The 17,029-nt window shown below is 41.8% G+C and overlaps 1 protein-coding gene across 3 annotated transcripts; it reads left to right on the top strand.

The window, feature by feature from the left end:
* The first annotated feature begins 1,990 nt into the window (after nt 1-1,990).
* Nucleotides 1,991-16,101, top strand: NIPA2 (NIPA magnesium transporter 2). 3 transcript variants are annotated; one of them, XM_072849607.1, is made up of 8 exons: nt 1,991-2,269; nt 5,036-5,092; nt 10,236-10,296; nt 10,665-10,887; nt 12,580-12,636; nt 13,417-13,507; nt 14,068-14,228; nt 15,113-16,101. In XM_072849607.1, exons 4-8 carry the CDS (start codon nt 10,749-10,751, stop codon nt 15,748-15,750), a joined length of 1,086 nt encoding a protein of 361 aa, XP_072705708.1. In that variant the 5' UTR covers nt 1,991-2,269; nt 5,036-5,092; nt 10,236-10,296; nt 10,665-10,748; the 3' UTR covers nt 15,751-16,101. The 3 variants fall into 3 exon arrangements, with proteins under 3 accessions (XP_072705708.1, XP_072705709.1, XP_072705710.1); XM_072849608.1 differs by lacking the exon at nt 1,991-2,269 and adding an exon at nt 2,452-2,692; XM_072849609.1 differs by lacking the exon at nt 1,991-2,269 and adding an exon at nt 2,706-2,859.
* Nucleotides 16,102-17,029: the final 928 nt, after the last annotated feature.

Below are 17,029 nucleotides of genomic sequence, written 5' to 3'. Positions count from 1 at the left end.
TAATTTCTTTAGCTCTTTTATACTGTCTTGGATATTGGTACTTACATGGTCCCATTTATACAGGACTGCTTTAGGTGGTACAGTTGCTAATTTTTTTTGATCCATTTGAGGAATCCTTTTCACTAGCTGTTGAAGTTTTTCAAAGACTTCACAGTTTTGGTATCTTCACAGAAAAGCCAGCCTCCTACTGTGTAATTACATAGGTAATAACTGCATATTGCTTAATGGGTTTTATATATATATAAATGTTTTCATATACATATATACACATAAAAAACTACTTCTCAAGTGCAAAGTTCATGTCATGAATACTAGGCTAGTTTTAAATTGGGGAATGAAACGTTGCCTTACTGAATAAAATAGGCCTAAAATGTATCCATTTGCTTTGAGTGGTGTAGAAATTTTATTTTTTGCGACAGAGTGAGGGACCATTTTTAATGAGAGAGAACACAGCAGGTAACGTGATGAGGAATAGCTTTGTTATGGGTATGCTGTGAGGGAGAGCCAAGATTGCTTCTCCGATTTTGTTTCCAAGTCTAGCAAAAGTGAAGCAGCAGCTTGTGCAGACTATGATAATGTCAACACAAATCCCGAGGAAGGACAAAGAAGAAACAGTTGTCACTAAGAGACGTGACAAAACAGTCTCATCCCATTGGAAAAGGTAGAGTGGCATCTTCCATGTGGAGCTATCACATGTATTTTGGCAGTCTTGGTTATCTAGACCTAATGTCACAAGGCAGCTTTGTAAAGCCTGTTGTCCTGGTTTCAGCTGGGCTAGAGTTAATTTTCTTCCTAGTAGCTGGTATAGTGCTGTGGTTTGGATTTAGGATGAGAATAATGTGATAACACACTGACGGTTTAGTTGTTGCTAAGTAATGCTTACGCTGGTCAAGGACTTTTCGGCTTCCCGTGCTCTGCCAGCAAGGAGGTGCAGAAGAAGCTGGGAGGGGGCACAGCTGGGACAGCTGACCCCAACTGGCCAAAGGGCTATTCCATACCATATGGCGTCATGCTCAGTATAGAAATGGGGGGGCAGTGATCGCTGCTCAGGGATGGGCTGGGCCTCGGTCAGCAGGTGGTGAGCAATTGCATCACTTGTTTTTCCTGGGTTTTGTTCCTCTCTTGCTCTTGTTGTTTTCCTTTTCATTACAATTTTTTTTTTCCCCATTATTAAACTGTTCTTATCTCACCCCATGAGTTTTCTTACTTTTGCTCTTCCGATTCTCTCCCCCATCCCACTGGGGCAGGGGGAGGGTGAGCGAGCGGCCGTGTGGTACTTGGTTGCTGGCGGGGGCTAAAGCACGACACCTGTTTAAATAGTTTTGAAGAAACTAAGAGCCCTCCGAGCCTGAAGCATGTTATGATTGTTTCAAAGACTCTTCACTATAAGCTGAGGAGAAATATTTGTCTAACCACATGTATCAATTCTACTTCATACGAGATTAAAGCCTTTTTGGTTGTAAACCACGCAGTATTAATTAAGTAGATTAATAAACCATGCCATTTCCCTAACCCTGTAGAATGTCTCTTTCCCTTACACACCATATGCAGTAAGTGTAAGTATTTATTTTCTGTGAGAGTGTAAAACCTGGGTAATGTGGATTTTGGTGGGAGGCCCTGGGGCAAGATGCGGGAATGAACTAGGCGCAGCCGCAGGGAAACAGCGTCGCAGTCACTCGCTGTCCGCCACCACTACGGGGCCTTTTAAAAACCGAAGCCGACGCTGGGTAAGGCAGAGCCGTTTCCACGACGAGCTTTTCCCCCGTCCCGCGGGAGGCGCTGGCCCGCCTCGCCCCAGGCTGCCGCCGTCCGCCCGCTCACCTGTGACCGGAGGGGCGGCGGGGCCCAGGCGGGCCGCTGGGGGGCGCCGCGGGGAAGCGGGGGCCGGCCGTTAACGGCGGCGGTGACTCCCGCGCGCCCCAGGGGCAAGGGGAGGGAGGGGCACGTGACCCGAGGTGGGCGGGGCTCCCGGCCCCGCCGCTGCCTCGCTCTGGGCCGGGCCGCGCCCCTTCCGGCGGGCGCTGCCGGAATCAGCGGGGAGGGGGCGGCCGGGCTCAGGACGCCGCGTGCCCTCGCCTCCCGCCGTCGTTGCCCGCCGCGCCCCGCTGCCGGTTCCCCCCCCTTCCCCTCATGGCGGTGGAGCGCGCGGACACCGGCCCCTCCCACCGCCCGCTCCGGCCTCCCCCTCCCCCCTCTCCTCCTCTTTGTCCGCGCGTGGCGGCGGCCGCGGGGCCCTTCCCGGCGGGGATGTGAGGGGCGGTGACCGCAGGTAACCGGGAAGAGGCGGGCGGGCCCGCCGAGGGGAGGGGGCCCGGCTGGTCGCGGGCTGGCTGAGGGGCGGTGGCGGCGGCGGGCCCGGCCGGCCCCTCGGAGGGCGGGGTGAGGAGGGGAGGCGGTGGTTGGGGGCGCTCGGGGCGGGGGGGGGAGGGCGGTGCCTGCGGCCGTGAGGCGCGCCCCCGCCCCCACGTGCGGCCGTGGCCCGCCCGGCCGGAGCGAGGGCCCCGTCGCCGGGAGGGGCCCTGCCCGCGCCTCGGGGCTCCGGGTCGGCCCCGCCGCCCAGGGGCTCCGGCTGTTCCGGCTGCTGCCTGCCTTCCTGATGCCGCCTCGGGAGCGCCGGTGCCGGGGTGCCTCCCTCCCCGCCTCGGCTCCCTCCCCCTGAGGCGCGCAAGATCCTTGGCGTTCGGCGCTGCGGGTGAGGAACGAGCAGGCCGGGGCGAGCCGTGCTGCCTGCGGGCGGGTGGCGGTGGTTGCGTAGCTGTCACGGCTCCGGGCGTTGAACCTGTCTGCAGAAGCCCGAGGAGACCTTCGCCGTGCCGGTTTCTCCGTAGTGGGAAACTTGCTGTGGTTTGGGCTCAGAAGGTCAGGATTAAGAAAAAATAAATCTGGGTGTTTGTTAGGTTCTCTGTCTGGACAGAATTGGCAAGTTACAGTACGCTAGTTCTGCCAGAGCTCCAGAGCTGTCGTACTTCTTAATGGAGCGTGCGTGTTGTTAACCAGGGAGCTAAAACAGTTTGTCTTCAGGTTGGTTCAGCATTGAGCTTACCTGAGGTTGAGGGTTGTGCAGCTTGGTTCCAGATCAACTTCGGCAGAACTTCAGAGCCCTGGCAGTGCTTTAGTTTGAGGTGGAAAAAATAATTTTAGCTTTGTATTGTAGTTCAGAATGGTGATTTGTGGTCATTCTTATACCGTGAAGATACAGGCTGGGTCTGACTCTTTAGTCCGATTTTTTTCCTGATCTTTTTCAACCAGTCAACTTCCTCTGTTTTCCAGCCATATCTTGAACATTATTTTTAATTAAAACATAATAAACGTAAGTCACCATGGCTCTTCCTGAATGCTTTTGATGTGCCTCATTGTATACAGTTAGGTTTTTTTCCCCTGAAAGGTAACAAGTTCGTTGATAGGAAATTATTGTGTAAGTTTTCATCAGTATCATTGTATTTAGAATTCAGTGTCACACCAGTTCCGCCTTCATTAAAGTTATTAATTCTCAGGATAAATTCCCGGCAAATAGAAAGCAGGTTACAACAGATTATCAGTCATGTAACAGTGTCTAATGTCTAGATTCGACTTTAACTTATTGCGTCATCTTAAATTTGAAACTGCCCATCTTAAAATACTGAAGGTAGGACTTCAGTGAACCTGTGCTGGTGACTCATCCTACTGAGTGGAGCTAGTGTACTAGGTACAGCAAAGATGAAGCAAGACATGTAATCTACTCTTATCTTGACTCTGTTTTGGTAAACTTCTAGGAAATACAGTCAATACAGTATCAGCTGTAAAGCACCATCTGTAGTTTGTGTTCAGTTAATGAACAGCACTTTGTTTTGGTGAAGATACTTTTTAGTTTTATGTGAAAATGCTTTAATTGAAGGTCATTCTTTTTATAAAGAGAATAACTACAAATACAAAATACAAAGAATAAGCTGTACAGAAATTTTTACTGTGGCATTTTTCTTGTTTTCTCCCAGTTTCTTAAAATGGAGTGTTTGTTGCTTTTGCTTTATTAATAGAAATCTGCTATAAAGGATAAGTTTCCCCACAGTTTAACTAAAACTTTTAAAATAGGCCACTTTAGAACCGTTAATATATGTTTTGCTTTCTGAGTACTTGTGCCTCTAACATTATATTATACGTGCATATATATATAACATCTTTATAAACAAATATTTTTTACCTTGCCTGTGTAATATGTAAATAATTATGTGTATAAGTTTGCACACTCATTTAACTTTGACAAAGCTGGAAAACTGTATCTGTATTGGGGCAGATTTACAGTGCAAAATTGAAGGTACTGTTTCCTAAATAATGTATACAGAATCTTTGGGTGCTGTACGTGTGCATCGTGGCCTTTTAAAGATGCACGTGACTAAGTTTCAAACCAGCAGCTCTTTTGTCTTAATGCTAAGTTGTATCTGTCCTTTCAATGTTCTCTCTATACCTGTGTTTAAAAGATATGTTCATGAGTGGACAGAACATAACTGAGGGAGACTTGGATTAAAGAGTTAAGTATGCTTTTGGGGATTTTAGTAATCTTGCTGAGAATATTTCTGTATTCATACTCCCCACTGCCCCAGAGTTCTGTATATAAACATCCTCTGAAAACTCACCATACCAAAGCCAATAATTAAAACTATATTAGTTTTTGTAATGAAAGTGCCTTAGCACTTAAGTTACAGAACAAAACTGAAAGGACTAGGATGGTATTTCAGTTTTACTTTAACATGTTACCTTCTAAAGAATAGCTTAGATCTCTGGTTAGTTTCTTTGATTAGTGAAGTGAAAAGCAAAGGGATGAAATAGCTGTAACGCTTCAAGTGAGACATACGTAAGGAAGATCAAATTTAAAACCATGCTACTTTGTTATTCAGGTGTTTTTAGAACAAAAATCCTGTCTCTCTTTAAAGCATAGATGAGACAATGTACAGTCTTGTGTGTCATGCATGAAAATGAAATTAAGTTGAAATGATGGACATAATTTTTTTAGCTGAGTTCTTAAAATGCCAATTAATGTTATTTTTTACTCACATTTTAGAAACCTAACGTTGAAATATTTAAGAAGTGAATGCCTCTGGATTTTGGAACAAAATTGGTATGTATAATGAGCCTTCGAAAGGTTAATCACTGAACATTTGGATTCTTGTTGTTAGGGAGTGTTTCTGTTTCCTGTCATTTTTTGTCTGTGGAAAGGAAGAAGGGAACACATAATAGTCAATGTGTATTTGTTAAAAGCAACTTGTTGATTCAACCCCTTTTTCTTCCATGAAAAGCTTTATGGCTAGGAGGGCATTAAATAGGTGCTCTATTTCAGTGTTCAAAACATAAAACTTCTCCTGGAGCTCTTGTAAATAAGCAGAACTGAGAATAAAATACCACAGAACAGTTCAAAAGATGCTGAATGGCTGTACCTGGAGTAACTATTACTAATGTCAGGTCAAAACAGAGCTTTGTTTAAAAACCCTTCCGTGTGAGTCATGTCTGAATCTTGTGCTGTTTAATATTAGTGATCTGGCTGAAAGGACAAAGAAATAATTAATGGCATTGAGCAGGGAAGGGTTGCCAGTGTGTAAACTCAGATGAATATTTTCAGGAAACATTTCTGAAAAAGAGAGATGCTTTTTATAGGAGTAAATGAAAGTGATTACACCCAGGCAGGAATAAACTGCTATACAAATACAGTTTAGAGAACTGTAGTTCTGTAGAAAAGAATTCAGAGGTCATACTACTAGAGAAGTTGAAGATGAGTCAACAGTGGATGACTGCTCAGGCAGGGCTAAGAAAACTACCCATTTTAGGTTGTATGAAAAGAAGTATAGTCTTCCACTGTATTGCCGAAGTAATAATAACTCAGCTAAAATAATGTATGCGGCTTCAGGAGTTGCACGTCATTAAAAAAAAAAAGTGAGCTATTGGGAAAGGACCCAGAGGGTGGCACAGCAGGAAGCGCCAAGCACCTAACGTGCAGAGTAATGTTAAGATTTGGGTGCAAAGATAAAGGGAGTTGTATCTTTTCCAAGTTCAGAGTGGACAAACATAATGGGCTTTGGTAGTCAAAGTGAAGATCTAGATGAAGATCATTAGAGAATGAGAGTTCCTAACAGCATCAAAGCATGGCTGCACTGTTTGTGAAGTTTCCTTCATAAGTATTTCCTGGGAGAAGCTTGGCTGAATTATCTGTAAATGAGGAGCAACAGTGAATGATGCTGTACATGGCAAAGGGTTGAAGTAAATGGCCTGTTAAGGTCCTTTTTAGCTTAGTGACATCATGCTGTTCACAGTTAAGATGATCGGTTTTTAGACAAGAAAATAGTGAATTCTAGCATTTAAATATTTTAGCATATATTTAGATTACTTCTAGGAGAAAAGACTGTCTCCTGAACTCTTGAGGGCTAGTGGCCAAGTAGTCAAAGTTGGAACAATCCACCATGTTTACTTTTACTAACTGTAATTATTGCTTCCATACAACATACAGGTTGTGGAAGCGATACTAATTTTCTTTGGCTGATAACTCCCTCATACTTATGCTTATCTGCTTTTAAATGTAAAATATTATTTCATCTCATTACACCACTTTTAGCGTTTCCGAATATTTAGAGAGCTTACTTGTTACAATAAATATATAACATCTTTTGAGCACTGTGTATGTGCTGCTTTTGGGAGAAAAGGGCTTTCGAGGAAACAGGCAAAGAAATGTTACCTTGTGTTTTAGACCAGAGACTCTGTATCTTGTCAGCATTTGTGATACTTCTTGGTTACATCTTAAAAATAAGCAAACAAACTTTGTGGCTGATCTGGACTTGCTTATGTCCCACAGGTTTTTTCAGAAAGCTTTTTCTCAGTCTCTCCGTGTCTGATAACCTTCAAACTCAGTATACGTTCCCTGTGTTGTCTGCCATTGTACGGTTGCACACTGAGAGTTGTGACTCATGATACTAGATAATCCACAGGCAGTTTGTAAATGGGTGGTTCTTTGAGGCATTGTAAATGCTGTAGCCTCTTTGGATAGGAAAGTCTCATCCCCTCATTACACCTCTGAAATCAGAGCAGCAAACTAGTATTCCTCCATGAACCTGCTAGTCTTGGGTGGATGAAATATTCTCTGTGTTAAAATCAGCTGTGAACTTGATTAAAGAACCTTTGCAGAACTACACCAAATAAAGCTGGCAGTGGTTTTAGTTGTAACTCCTACATTTTTGGGCTTCTCTCCTGTTTATAACTTAGCAGTGGCCCTGGCTGCTGGAATGGGACAGCTTTGGCATGTCCCAAAGCTGAACTGTGAGAAGAGTATTATTCCAGAAACTGCTCATTTTGTGGCTTTTTTTTTCTTATTTCCAAAGATAATAATTTTTCTTGATGATATTTATGAGGACACATTAGTTCCTCTTCTTTTACTACGTCTTAGGGTTAGAATTAAACTAGTGATTTCCTGAAGTGTAAAACTTCCTATGCCTGGTATCGCTTTGACTTTGCGGCTATACGTGTCAGTTCTACACATGCATCTGTCGTGGTTTAGCCCCAGCCAGCAACTAAGCACCACGCAGCTGCTCGCTCACTCCCCCCCGCGTGGGATGGGGGAGAGAATTGGAAGAGTAAAAGAGAGAAAACTCGAGGGTTGATATAAAGACAGTTTAATAGGTAAAGCAAAAGCTGCGCATGCAAGCAAAGCAGAACAAGGAATTCATTCACTACTTCCCATGGGCAGGCAGGTGTTCAGCCATCTCCAGGAAAGCAGGGCTCCATCACGCGTAACGGTTACTTGGGAAGACAAACGCCATCACTCCAAATGTCCCCCCCTTCCTTCTTCTTCCCCAGCTTTATATACTGAGCATGATGTCATATGGTATGGAATAGCCCTTTGGTCAGTTTGGATCAACTATCCTGGCTGTGTCCCCTCCCAGCTTCTTCTGCACCTGTGTTGTGTGCAGGGTGAACCAAAATCTCTTCAGAGAGAAGTTGGGTTCACCATGACTGTGCAGCAGAAATGGTCAGCAAATGTAGACATCTGTATAAACCTTAGATGGAAGTATGGCAGTCCAGCCCAAGCAGAAATGGGACTGGCCATGTCTGTGAGGACAAATAAACTTAGCAAGAAGAGCTAGCAGTAATTTATGTGAAGTATTATTTGAATCATTTATAAGATTAACAAAGTGGTTGACAGGGAATCAAAAACTCTTTAATGTATTTGGGACATGGGGGAGAATAGAACTACTAGTTTTGAAGTGTAGCATCCTTAGGGTGTTTTTCAGTCTAAATTCAGAAAATTACGTGTTAGCTCGCAAGTTTTCCTCATTCTTCTGCAGTCAGATTCTTCCTCTATTCCAAAGAAAAGCAGCCTGTGCTTCTTCCCTTGTCTCTGAAATGCAGTGCGTAGAAGCCATCAGGGTGGGACTAACTGATGCTTTTTACCTCTGTCAGAAATGTTTTCGTGTAGATGAACCAAGGGAGAGAAAAAAAAAAGTGATTTTGCCAGTATGGTGAGTTCTGATTTTACTAAAAGCTACACTAATAAAAATACTCTCGTTAGTAATATAACTAGAGTAGCAACTGTTAAAAACACTGGTAGAGTAGCAAAGCTCAGCCAAAGAAGCCCCCCTCCCCAAAGTGATGCTATACCAGTATCACATTTTACACCAGCTGGAGCTAGAAGAACACTTTTACCTTGATTACCTGAACAGCGTGACTTATGACTGCTAGAAAAGATGGTAGAGAGAACAGTCACAAAAGTCTCTTGATGTCTTTTCCTTGCATTAAAAAAATGCCTTTATTCTTCAGGGGACTGGAAGTCTTGCTTTGACTTCAAAACCAGAGAAATAGTTGATGCAGTTAGTGAGGTGGCTTCTTCTGGTCTGTCTCCTGCACTAATGATTTGTCTTTTTTGGTTTTGTTTGATAGATGATTTTTGTATCATGCAAGAATCTACTTAAGTTTATTCTTAAAAGTTGCTAGAAAATGAAAGCAGAACCTTGCAGTTCATTTACTTACATTTTTCCTACGAGATAAGATATTAAAAATTACTATGCCAGGATTAAGGGAAGAGGATTTTAGAATTTTGAACTGTGGATCTTGCAGCATTTTGCATAGTGCCATGTTGAGTGCTTAAAATAGGACTGTGTTCCTATACTTTTTCACAGCCTAACTGGATGCAAGCAAGAGAATCTGTGTTCATTTTTAATGTTAACCTACCTGTAGCTCTCTGCTAGGTTGTTCCTAGGAGTGTAGCAAATTAATCAAAGTCGGAAGCAAGAACGTACAGGGAAAGGTAGTTTTGGAAGAAAACAGGTTTTGAAGAAACAGGTGCAGGAATCGGAACTGTGAACTAGCATGGCAGACCGGAATATGATTTTATCTAGTCCTGGACTCCCAGTGGGTGCATCCATCTCTGCCTGGGCATGAAGGAGAGTGCTCGATATTGCAGTGCCTTGACACCAGCATTGTACTCCTGCCTGGGGAAGCTGCTGCTGTATCTCAGCATTAAAGCTGTGGAATTCATATTCCAATAAGCACTGAAATGGAAACATTTTATTCCATCTCCTTCTTTTCTCCCTTTTACTTTTAAATCAAAAGCTTGTTAATGCAACTTATGCCGTATGCCATGCTTACGGAAATAAAAATTGTTTTATCTATAGGTGTTTTCTTCCTTTAGAATAGTTCTCTATACTGCCATAATTATCAGTTGTCTTGAAGTCAAAGCCTAAAAATAGTTTTCATTTCCCTTCATACTATAGAGAGGTTAATCACCATGAAACTACTTTGAGCTTTTTTCTTCAGTTTAAAAGTTATTTATAGAGATACCTTAAATTCAAAATCTTGTGTGTTAGATGGAATCCAGGATATCCTCATTGCAGCTTCTAACGGGAGAAAAGATGCACTGAAAATAATTTTCTTGTTAAACTGGAGGTTGAGTATGTAAAATCTTGATTTCTAGCCTAAAAATGGCTGTCTTCTGCTAAGCTGTTGCTGAAGGTCTTGCCTAACTAAATTTGGACTCTTAGCAGGCTAGGTGAAAGCTTTTAAACTGTAAACTCTTAATAGCTACTGTAGCTAAGCTGAAAAGATGCTTCATACAGGTATGGGAAGCTCTTTGTAAAATACATCAGCAACCAGATGCCTTATGTCTTGTTCCAGATTTCCCTGTTAGAGGATAAGTGCATGTGCATACTTCTCAAGCTTGTTTGTGTTCGCAAAATTACTATATGATTAAACACCCATTCTGATCTTCTTTTTCATTTTTCTAGTGAGTTTATATGGAAGAAATGCTGTGGCTGTTCTCAAACTCTCTTACAAACTGATTTCGATGTAAGTACTTGTTTGATCAGTATTGTCAGTTACATGGTGCGCTGGACACAGATCTGTGTACTTAATGAAAAGTAAAATAAATCGCACATCTTTAACTTTTCCTAAACTTTTTTCAAATAACTTGTATTTGTTTGGGTTTCAGTTTTTATATGCCAGGTCAGAAGCCCTTCCTGCTGTGTGTTCAGACTTGTTAGTTACTCATCAATGATTCAAGCTTACACATGCTTCAAAGATTGCCTTTTTTTTTTTTCCCCAAACACTTATAGCAGAGACTATTCACAGCAGAACCAGTCACATGAGTTGTTGAGGATTTTCCTATACAGTACATATTTCTACTAATTTAATTCTGATGTGTTTATTTTGCTCAGGTTTCAGTGTTGCATCATCTTGTGTTGAATAACAGAAGTTCTACTGTTCATTGATCAATGTGACAGTCTTTAGTAGTTTACGAGATGAGCCAAACTCGTGGGAGATATGACTTCTGTATTGGTCTGGTGTTGGCTATGAGTTCCAGTATTTTCATTGGAGGAAGTTTCATCCTGAAAAAGAAAGGCCTTCTCCGGTTAGCTAGGAAAGGCTCCATGAGAGCAGGTAAATACATGTTTAAGAAACTTGGTGGCATTTAAGTATTGCTGTTTAACAGAAGATTACTAAACTTACGATCTTGTTTTGACTTTTTTTGTTTGTTACAGGTATGTGAAACCTAAAACATAGAGCTGATGTGTTTTTTCTCTTGCCAGATACACCTAACTGTGTGATACATACTATTTAATTGCATGTAGTGCCCTCTAGGGATACTTGTTGAATGATTTCTTCGCATGTCAGTTAAATCTGAATTGTACTTGCAAATTGAACTTGGAACCAGCAGTCTTAACTACAACTACGCTCCTGAATGAGTGAATTTAGGAGAATGTTAACTTCGTTTGAGTGTCAGGAGATTGTTTTAGAAGACTGAAAATCACATGTAATGATCATGTGTAATGAATAGTGTCCCTCGAGGGTTCATACTGGAACCAGTACTATTTAATATCTTCACCAGTGACATAGACAGTGGGATCGAGTCCACTCTCAGCAAGTTTGCAGATGACACCAAGCTGAGTAGTGCGGTTGATTTGCTGGAGGGAAGGGATGCCATCCAGAGGGACCTTGACAGGCTTGAGGAGTGGGCCTGTGCAAACCTCATGAAGTTCAACAAGGCCAAGTGCAAGGTTGTGCACCTGGGTCGGGGCAATCCCCAGTATCAACACAGACTGGGGGATGAATGGATTGAGAGCAGCTCTGCAGAGAAGGACTTGGGGATACTGGTGGATGAACAATTGGACACGAGCTGGCAATGTGCGCTGGCAGCCCAGAAAGCCAATTGCATCCTGGGCTGCGTCAAAAGCAGCGTGGCCAGCAGGTCGAGGGAGGTGATTCTCTCCCTCTACTCTGCTCTTGTGAGGCCCCACCTGGAGTACTGCGTCCAGCTCTGGGGTCCCCACAACAAGAAGGACATGGACCTGTTGGAGTGGGTCCAGAGGAGAGCCACAAAAAATGATCAGAGGGCTGGAACACCTCTCCTATGAGGAAAGGCTGAGAGAGTTGGGGTTGTTCAGCCTGGAGAAGAGAAGGCCCCAGGGAGACCTTATTGCAGCCTTTCAGTACTTAGAGGAGGCTTAAAAAAAAAGATATAGAGAGAATTTTTACCTGGGCCTGTAGTGACAGGACAAGGGGAATGGTTTTAAACTGCAAGAGGATACATTTAGATAGGATGGTTGCAGCATCCTCAGATGATTCAGAGGGTTGAATCTGAATATTTTTTTATTCAATACCTGTCATCTCTGCTTCTAAAAGATGATTGATCTCAAGATACATAATTCATGCTCCCTTGTTTGGAATGGGCAAGTGTGACTGCATTTCACATGTTTGTACATATAATCAACCACATAAGCCACATACAATTTCCACAAAGTAGCGTTCTCGTAAGAGACACAAAACTTGGCTTTTCATGTCATTACAATGAGTTGAAAACTGTTTTGCAGGGTAATGCAGATATGGTCATCAATGTCATTTCTAATACAAAAAAAATCCAACAAACTAGTTTTCAAAGTAGGCTGTAGGAGGCATATGCACATCAGAAATTTGAAGATTTTACTTCAACTCCTCTAACTATAAAGCCTAAGTATCAAAAGATTGCCTGTGTTTTTAAGGGCATGGGCTGCAAAAATTATGTTATCAGTGATGGGGCTTACTGTTTGTTGATGTATGCTTTTAATGGAGTAGCAAACATTCTTTCAATTTTAGGTCAAGGTGGTCATGCATACCTTAAGGAGTGGCTGTGGTGGGCTGGACTTCTTTCAAGTAAGTATCAAAAATATATTCAAGTAACCATCAAAAATATAATCTGCATTATATAATTTAAGTAAATAACTATGCCACAGATGGCAGCAGTGGTTACAAAAAAGGAGTGAGATGGGGATTCTACAGTGTATGGTAATGCTGTCTGGTGATTTGATGGGGGCAGCTCTAATGATTTTAGTATAACTTCTCTCACACCATAAATTCTTTAATTAATTTAACTGCCCTTTTTGGGCAGTGGAACTAGGCAGACGTTGGTCTTCCTGTATCTCTTCGCTAGCATATGCATTCTGTTTTTTGTCTTAGCAGAGAAGTGCTTAGATATACAGGATTCTTTAGAGGGAAGTGTATTTTGGGATGATGTCTATTTTCTGAACTTTTTTTTTTTTGCATTGCTTAAACTCTCAACTTACTGGCTGTGTTCAGGTAACTATGGCTTAATGTATGCATTGCCCTGTACCCTGCTATTGCAGATTTCTCCATGCAGAAGTTCATGACTCAAGTTGGCAGGCTGGGGAGCTACAACATAGACACCAAAATAAAACACCTTCTAATTTGGCTGAATTAATTTTAATACCTGTTGTAGTCTCCCAGCCTGTTTTTAAAATATAATGGCGGGGGGGTGTGTGTGTTCTGCTAGTACCGTTAGCTGAACACTATAATTAGACTTTTCCATTGTTCCCTTACTGAGTGTTTGTGTCTACAAGAACACTTGCACTGATTCACAGGTTTGTTGCGTAAGACAGTCTAACTCTTTTTAAAATTATTATTATTATTCTGCAGTGGGAGCTGGCGAAGTAGCTAACTTTGCTGCCTATGCTTTTGCACCAGCTACGTTAGTGACTCCTTTAGGAGCTCTCAGTGTTCTTGTAAGGTAAGAAACACTAACAGAAAGCAGTGCGATTTCAGAGAGAGAAGTAAGGTATTTATTTAGAAATATGTTACTGAAATATGCTGTAATAAATGTGATCTGTTCTTAATAAATAAAGAGTGCTTATAAACACCAGGGGTTACTTTAAGTTTCTCCAAATGTGAAGTGCCTATGCTATGAAAGGGTTCTAGCAATGCATCTACACCTTGATCTGTGACGTTATCATCTTCTGCATTTCAAAACCATGTTGTATACAGCAGAGTAGTACTTTCATTCCCGAGTTAAGATTTTTGTCTTTTAAAAATTATTTTCACAAGTGCTTAGGTACAGAGTTTTTTGGGAGGCAGCAGAAAAATGGGGTTCTGGGGAGACATGCCAAATATTAACAGGTAGTTCTGTCCATAGCAAGTATCTTGAGATAGAAAATCAACTATGTAGCTATTTTTAAGCTGCACATTGTGTATGCAAGTGACCTGTACAGTCAAAGCAACCTGTAAGTTGATGAGCAAATGAATGAGATATTACTAATTCCATGTTTGCTGGTGCATTTTTTTTCTTCTTAGTGCCATTCTGTCATCCTTCTTTTTAAATGAAAAACTTAATCTACATGGAAAAATAGGGTGTTTGCTAAGTATACTGGGATCAACTGTGATGGTAATTCATGCTCCACAAGAGGAGGAAGTAGAAACTTTGGATGAAATGTCCCACAAACTAGGTGATCCAGGTAAGAAAAACGCTGGCTTAATCTGTACGCAGCCCATCATTTCTTCATTGTAGTTTCATTACTGCTGCTTTCACATTCCAAGAAGATGGCCTGTGTCTGCTTCATGTTGTCAAAATGAAGCAGAGATTTGAATTCTGTGACATAGTTCCATAGGGAGCTTTGCATCATGCCAGTGAACTTGTCTGGCCTTGAACAAAGTGTCTTGATGTGAACCACTGAGATGACAGTTTAAACAAATGCAGCAGCACAGCTGGATAAACACAAGTTCTATAAATTTTAATTGAAGTGTGACAGTCTCAGCCCAACCTTGAGCTATCTGTAAAATGAAAAAGTAGGTGCTGTGGTAAGTGTCTGCTGAGAAGTGTAATCCTGGAGACTGGCTCCTATGCTTACGTGGAACATGAGGCACTCACAAATCCACATCTGTAAAATACTATATATGCAAAGACAATTCCCATTTTAAACGTGAGGAAATAGCCAGCACGGAGATGAAAAAGCTGATCTTAAGGAATGACCTGATTATTGGAAATCTGCTGATGAATGTGGCAGCCTGCCAAAAGGACCTCCCTAAAAAGCATTCAGACGCAAGCCTGCATCCAGTGGCATCTACACCACAGTGAGTCTGTGTGTAAGGCAATTTAGCAATCCCATCCTGTAGTAGTCTTGCTGATAGACTGGTGAAGGTAATACAACATGCCTGAGGTTCATTCTTTGTTTTAGCTAGCTTACTAGAAAACTAGTTTAACTTCGATGTTGGAGTAATGAGAAGCATCCTGAATTCTTCTGTTTAAGCTGAGCTGATGGCAGTGTTAATGGGTGTTTTCTTGGTACCTCTAAGATGCCTTTGATAGTGTACATAATTTTTTTTTTTTCCCCAACCACAGGTTTTATGGTCTTCGCAACTCTTGTTGTCATTGTGTCTTTAATTCTAATTTTTGTGGTGGGACCTCGCCATGGACAGACCAACATTCTCGTGTACATAACAATTTGCTCTGTAATTGGAGCATTATCAGTCTCCTGTGTAAAAGGTTTGGGCATCACTATAAAGGAACTTTTTGCAGGAAAACCAGTGCTGAAACATCCCTTGTCTTGGATTCTGCTGCTAAGCCTTATTGTCTGTGTGAGCACGCAGATCAACTATTTAAACAGGGCTCTGGATATATTCAACACTTCGATAGTGACTCCAATATATTATGTCATCTTTACAACATCTGTTTTAACTTGTTCTGCCATCCTGTTCAAGGAATGGCAACACATGGCGGCTGATGACATTATTGGCACCTTCAGTGGCTTCCTGACTATTATTGTGGGGATCTTTTTATTGCATGCCTTCAAAGATGTTAATTTCACCCTAGCAAATCTGCCCCTCTCTTTGCGGAAAGACGATAGAGCAGCAAATGGCACTTTGCTGAGCACCTATGACTGCTTTAATCATGATGAAGAAAGTTCTGCCTGTCTAGGTGAAATACAATCCACTGAGAGCCTCTCAGCCAGGAGAAATGGAAGTCTGTCAGCCTTCTGAAAGTACCTACGTGTTACTTAAGAAAAGAACAATTCTGTAACTCTGGATTTTTTTTTTTTTCTGCTGTGAAATGTCTGAGCTTGTCTGGAAACTCATGTACTTTTTAACAGTATGTGTAGACAATCGTTGATTTTTTAAGTTCGATTAGTTTGGATAAAGAACACTGAAGGGGTTTTTATTTGCCTTATTTTTACTTTAAAAAATACTAAAATGACCTCAGATCACAGCTGGGTTTGTTGCTTAAGTTATGTGTAAATACTTTCATTTCATTCTTCTGTTTTAAGATGTATTGCACTAATGACAATTTTATCAAAAATAAATTGCTTTATTTCTGCATTGGTGGTAAAAAGATTGCAGTGAACCTGAATCCTTTGTACTTGTGCCCTGACTGAACACTGAGTGATGTAAGCATACCAAAACACCAGCTGCAGTAAGTACTCTCATCCTAGTTTGTGAAAGAGGAAAGGGAAAGCTACAACCAAGCAAGACATCCTTTGAAAATACTGCTTAACTAAAGCTGTATGCAAAACTTGCAGGATTTACATCAGAAAGCCCCAACTTTACCACATCAGAGTAACTGGCTGACAGCAACAAAGCAGGAGCTTCTGGTCTGCTCAACACAGGCGGTAGCTCCTGCTGTGCCAGCTTATGCAGAAGGAAGGATTTGAGTTGTTAATAGTAGCCAAAAAAGCTACTCCCTATTCAGGGGAAGAGGTCAGGTTCTGTCTGTTTGCTAGACCACGCTGCCCTGGCTCCGTAGAGCTGCTCTGTGGTTTTGATGTTACAGCGTGAACTCGCAGAGTTGCAGTTTTGTTTGTGCTAATGCAGTTACTGGCTGTGACACTAAGTTTAAAAAAAAGGGTAAAAAAAAAAAAAAAGAGCAGGAACATAATGTCATTGCTTAAAAAGGGGTGGGGAAGGTAGGCAGTAGTTTTTTTAGTTCACAAAGGCAGAAAATAAAAGTCTGTGCTATTTTTATAACAACATTTCTACTGTAGCTGTGAAGCTTAGAAATTATTTAGGACAGAAACAGCTAGTTACTGCTGTAATTTGTCAGTTTTTGTGCTTACTGTTGAAAGAGTATAGTTTACAATCATTACCAGGACAAAAAAATAGCTCCTACCTGTGAAACTAACTCTAGTGCTTTCCTCTGGTACGTGTCAGACATGCAGGAGATGCCAAGGTGTCAAGCAAGAAAAAGGTTCTTTAAATTCTGGTTGAAGAATGGGATTTGAACTTCTACCTACTCCTACAGGACATCATACCAGCAGCGCTCAGT

The sequence above is a fragment of the Ciconia boyciana genome, chromosome 1, assembly GCF_034638445.1.
Source record: "Ciconia boyciana chromosome 1, ASM3463844v1, whole genome shotgun sequence".
NCBI classification, from domain to species: Eukaryota; Metazoa; Chordata; class Aves; order Ciconiiformes; family Ciconiidae; genus Ciconia; species Ciconia boyciana.
Note: the sequence above shows the minus strand (reverse complement) of the source record. Positions and strands in the feature narration are given on the sequence as shown.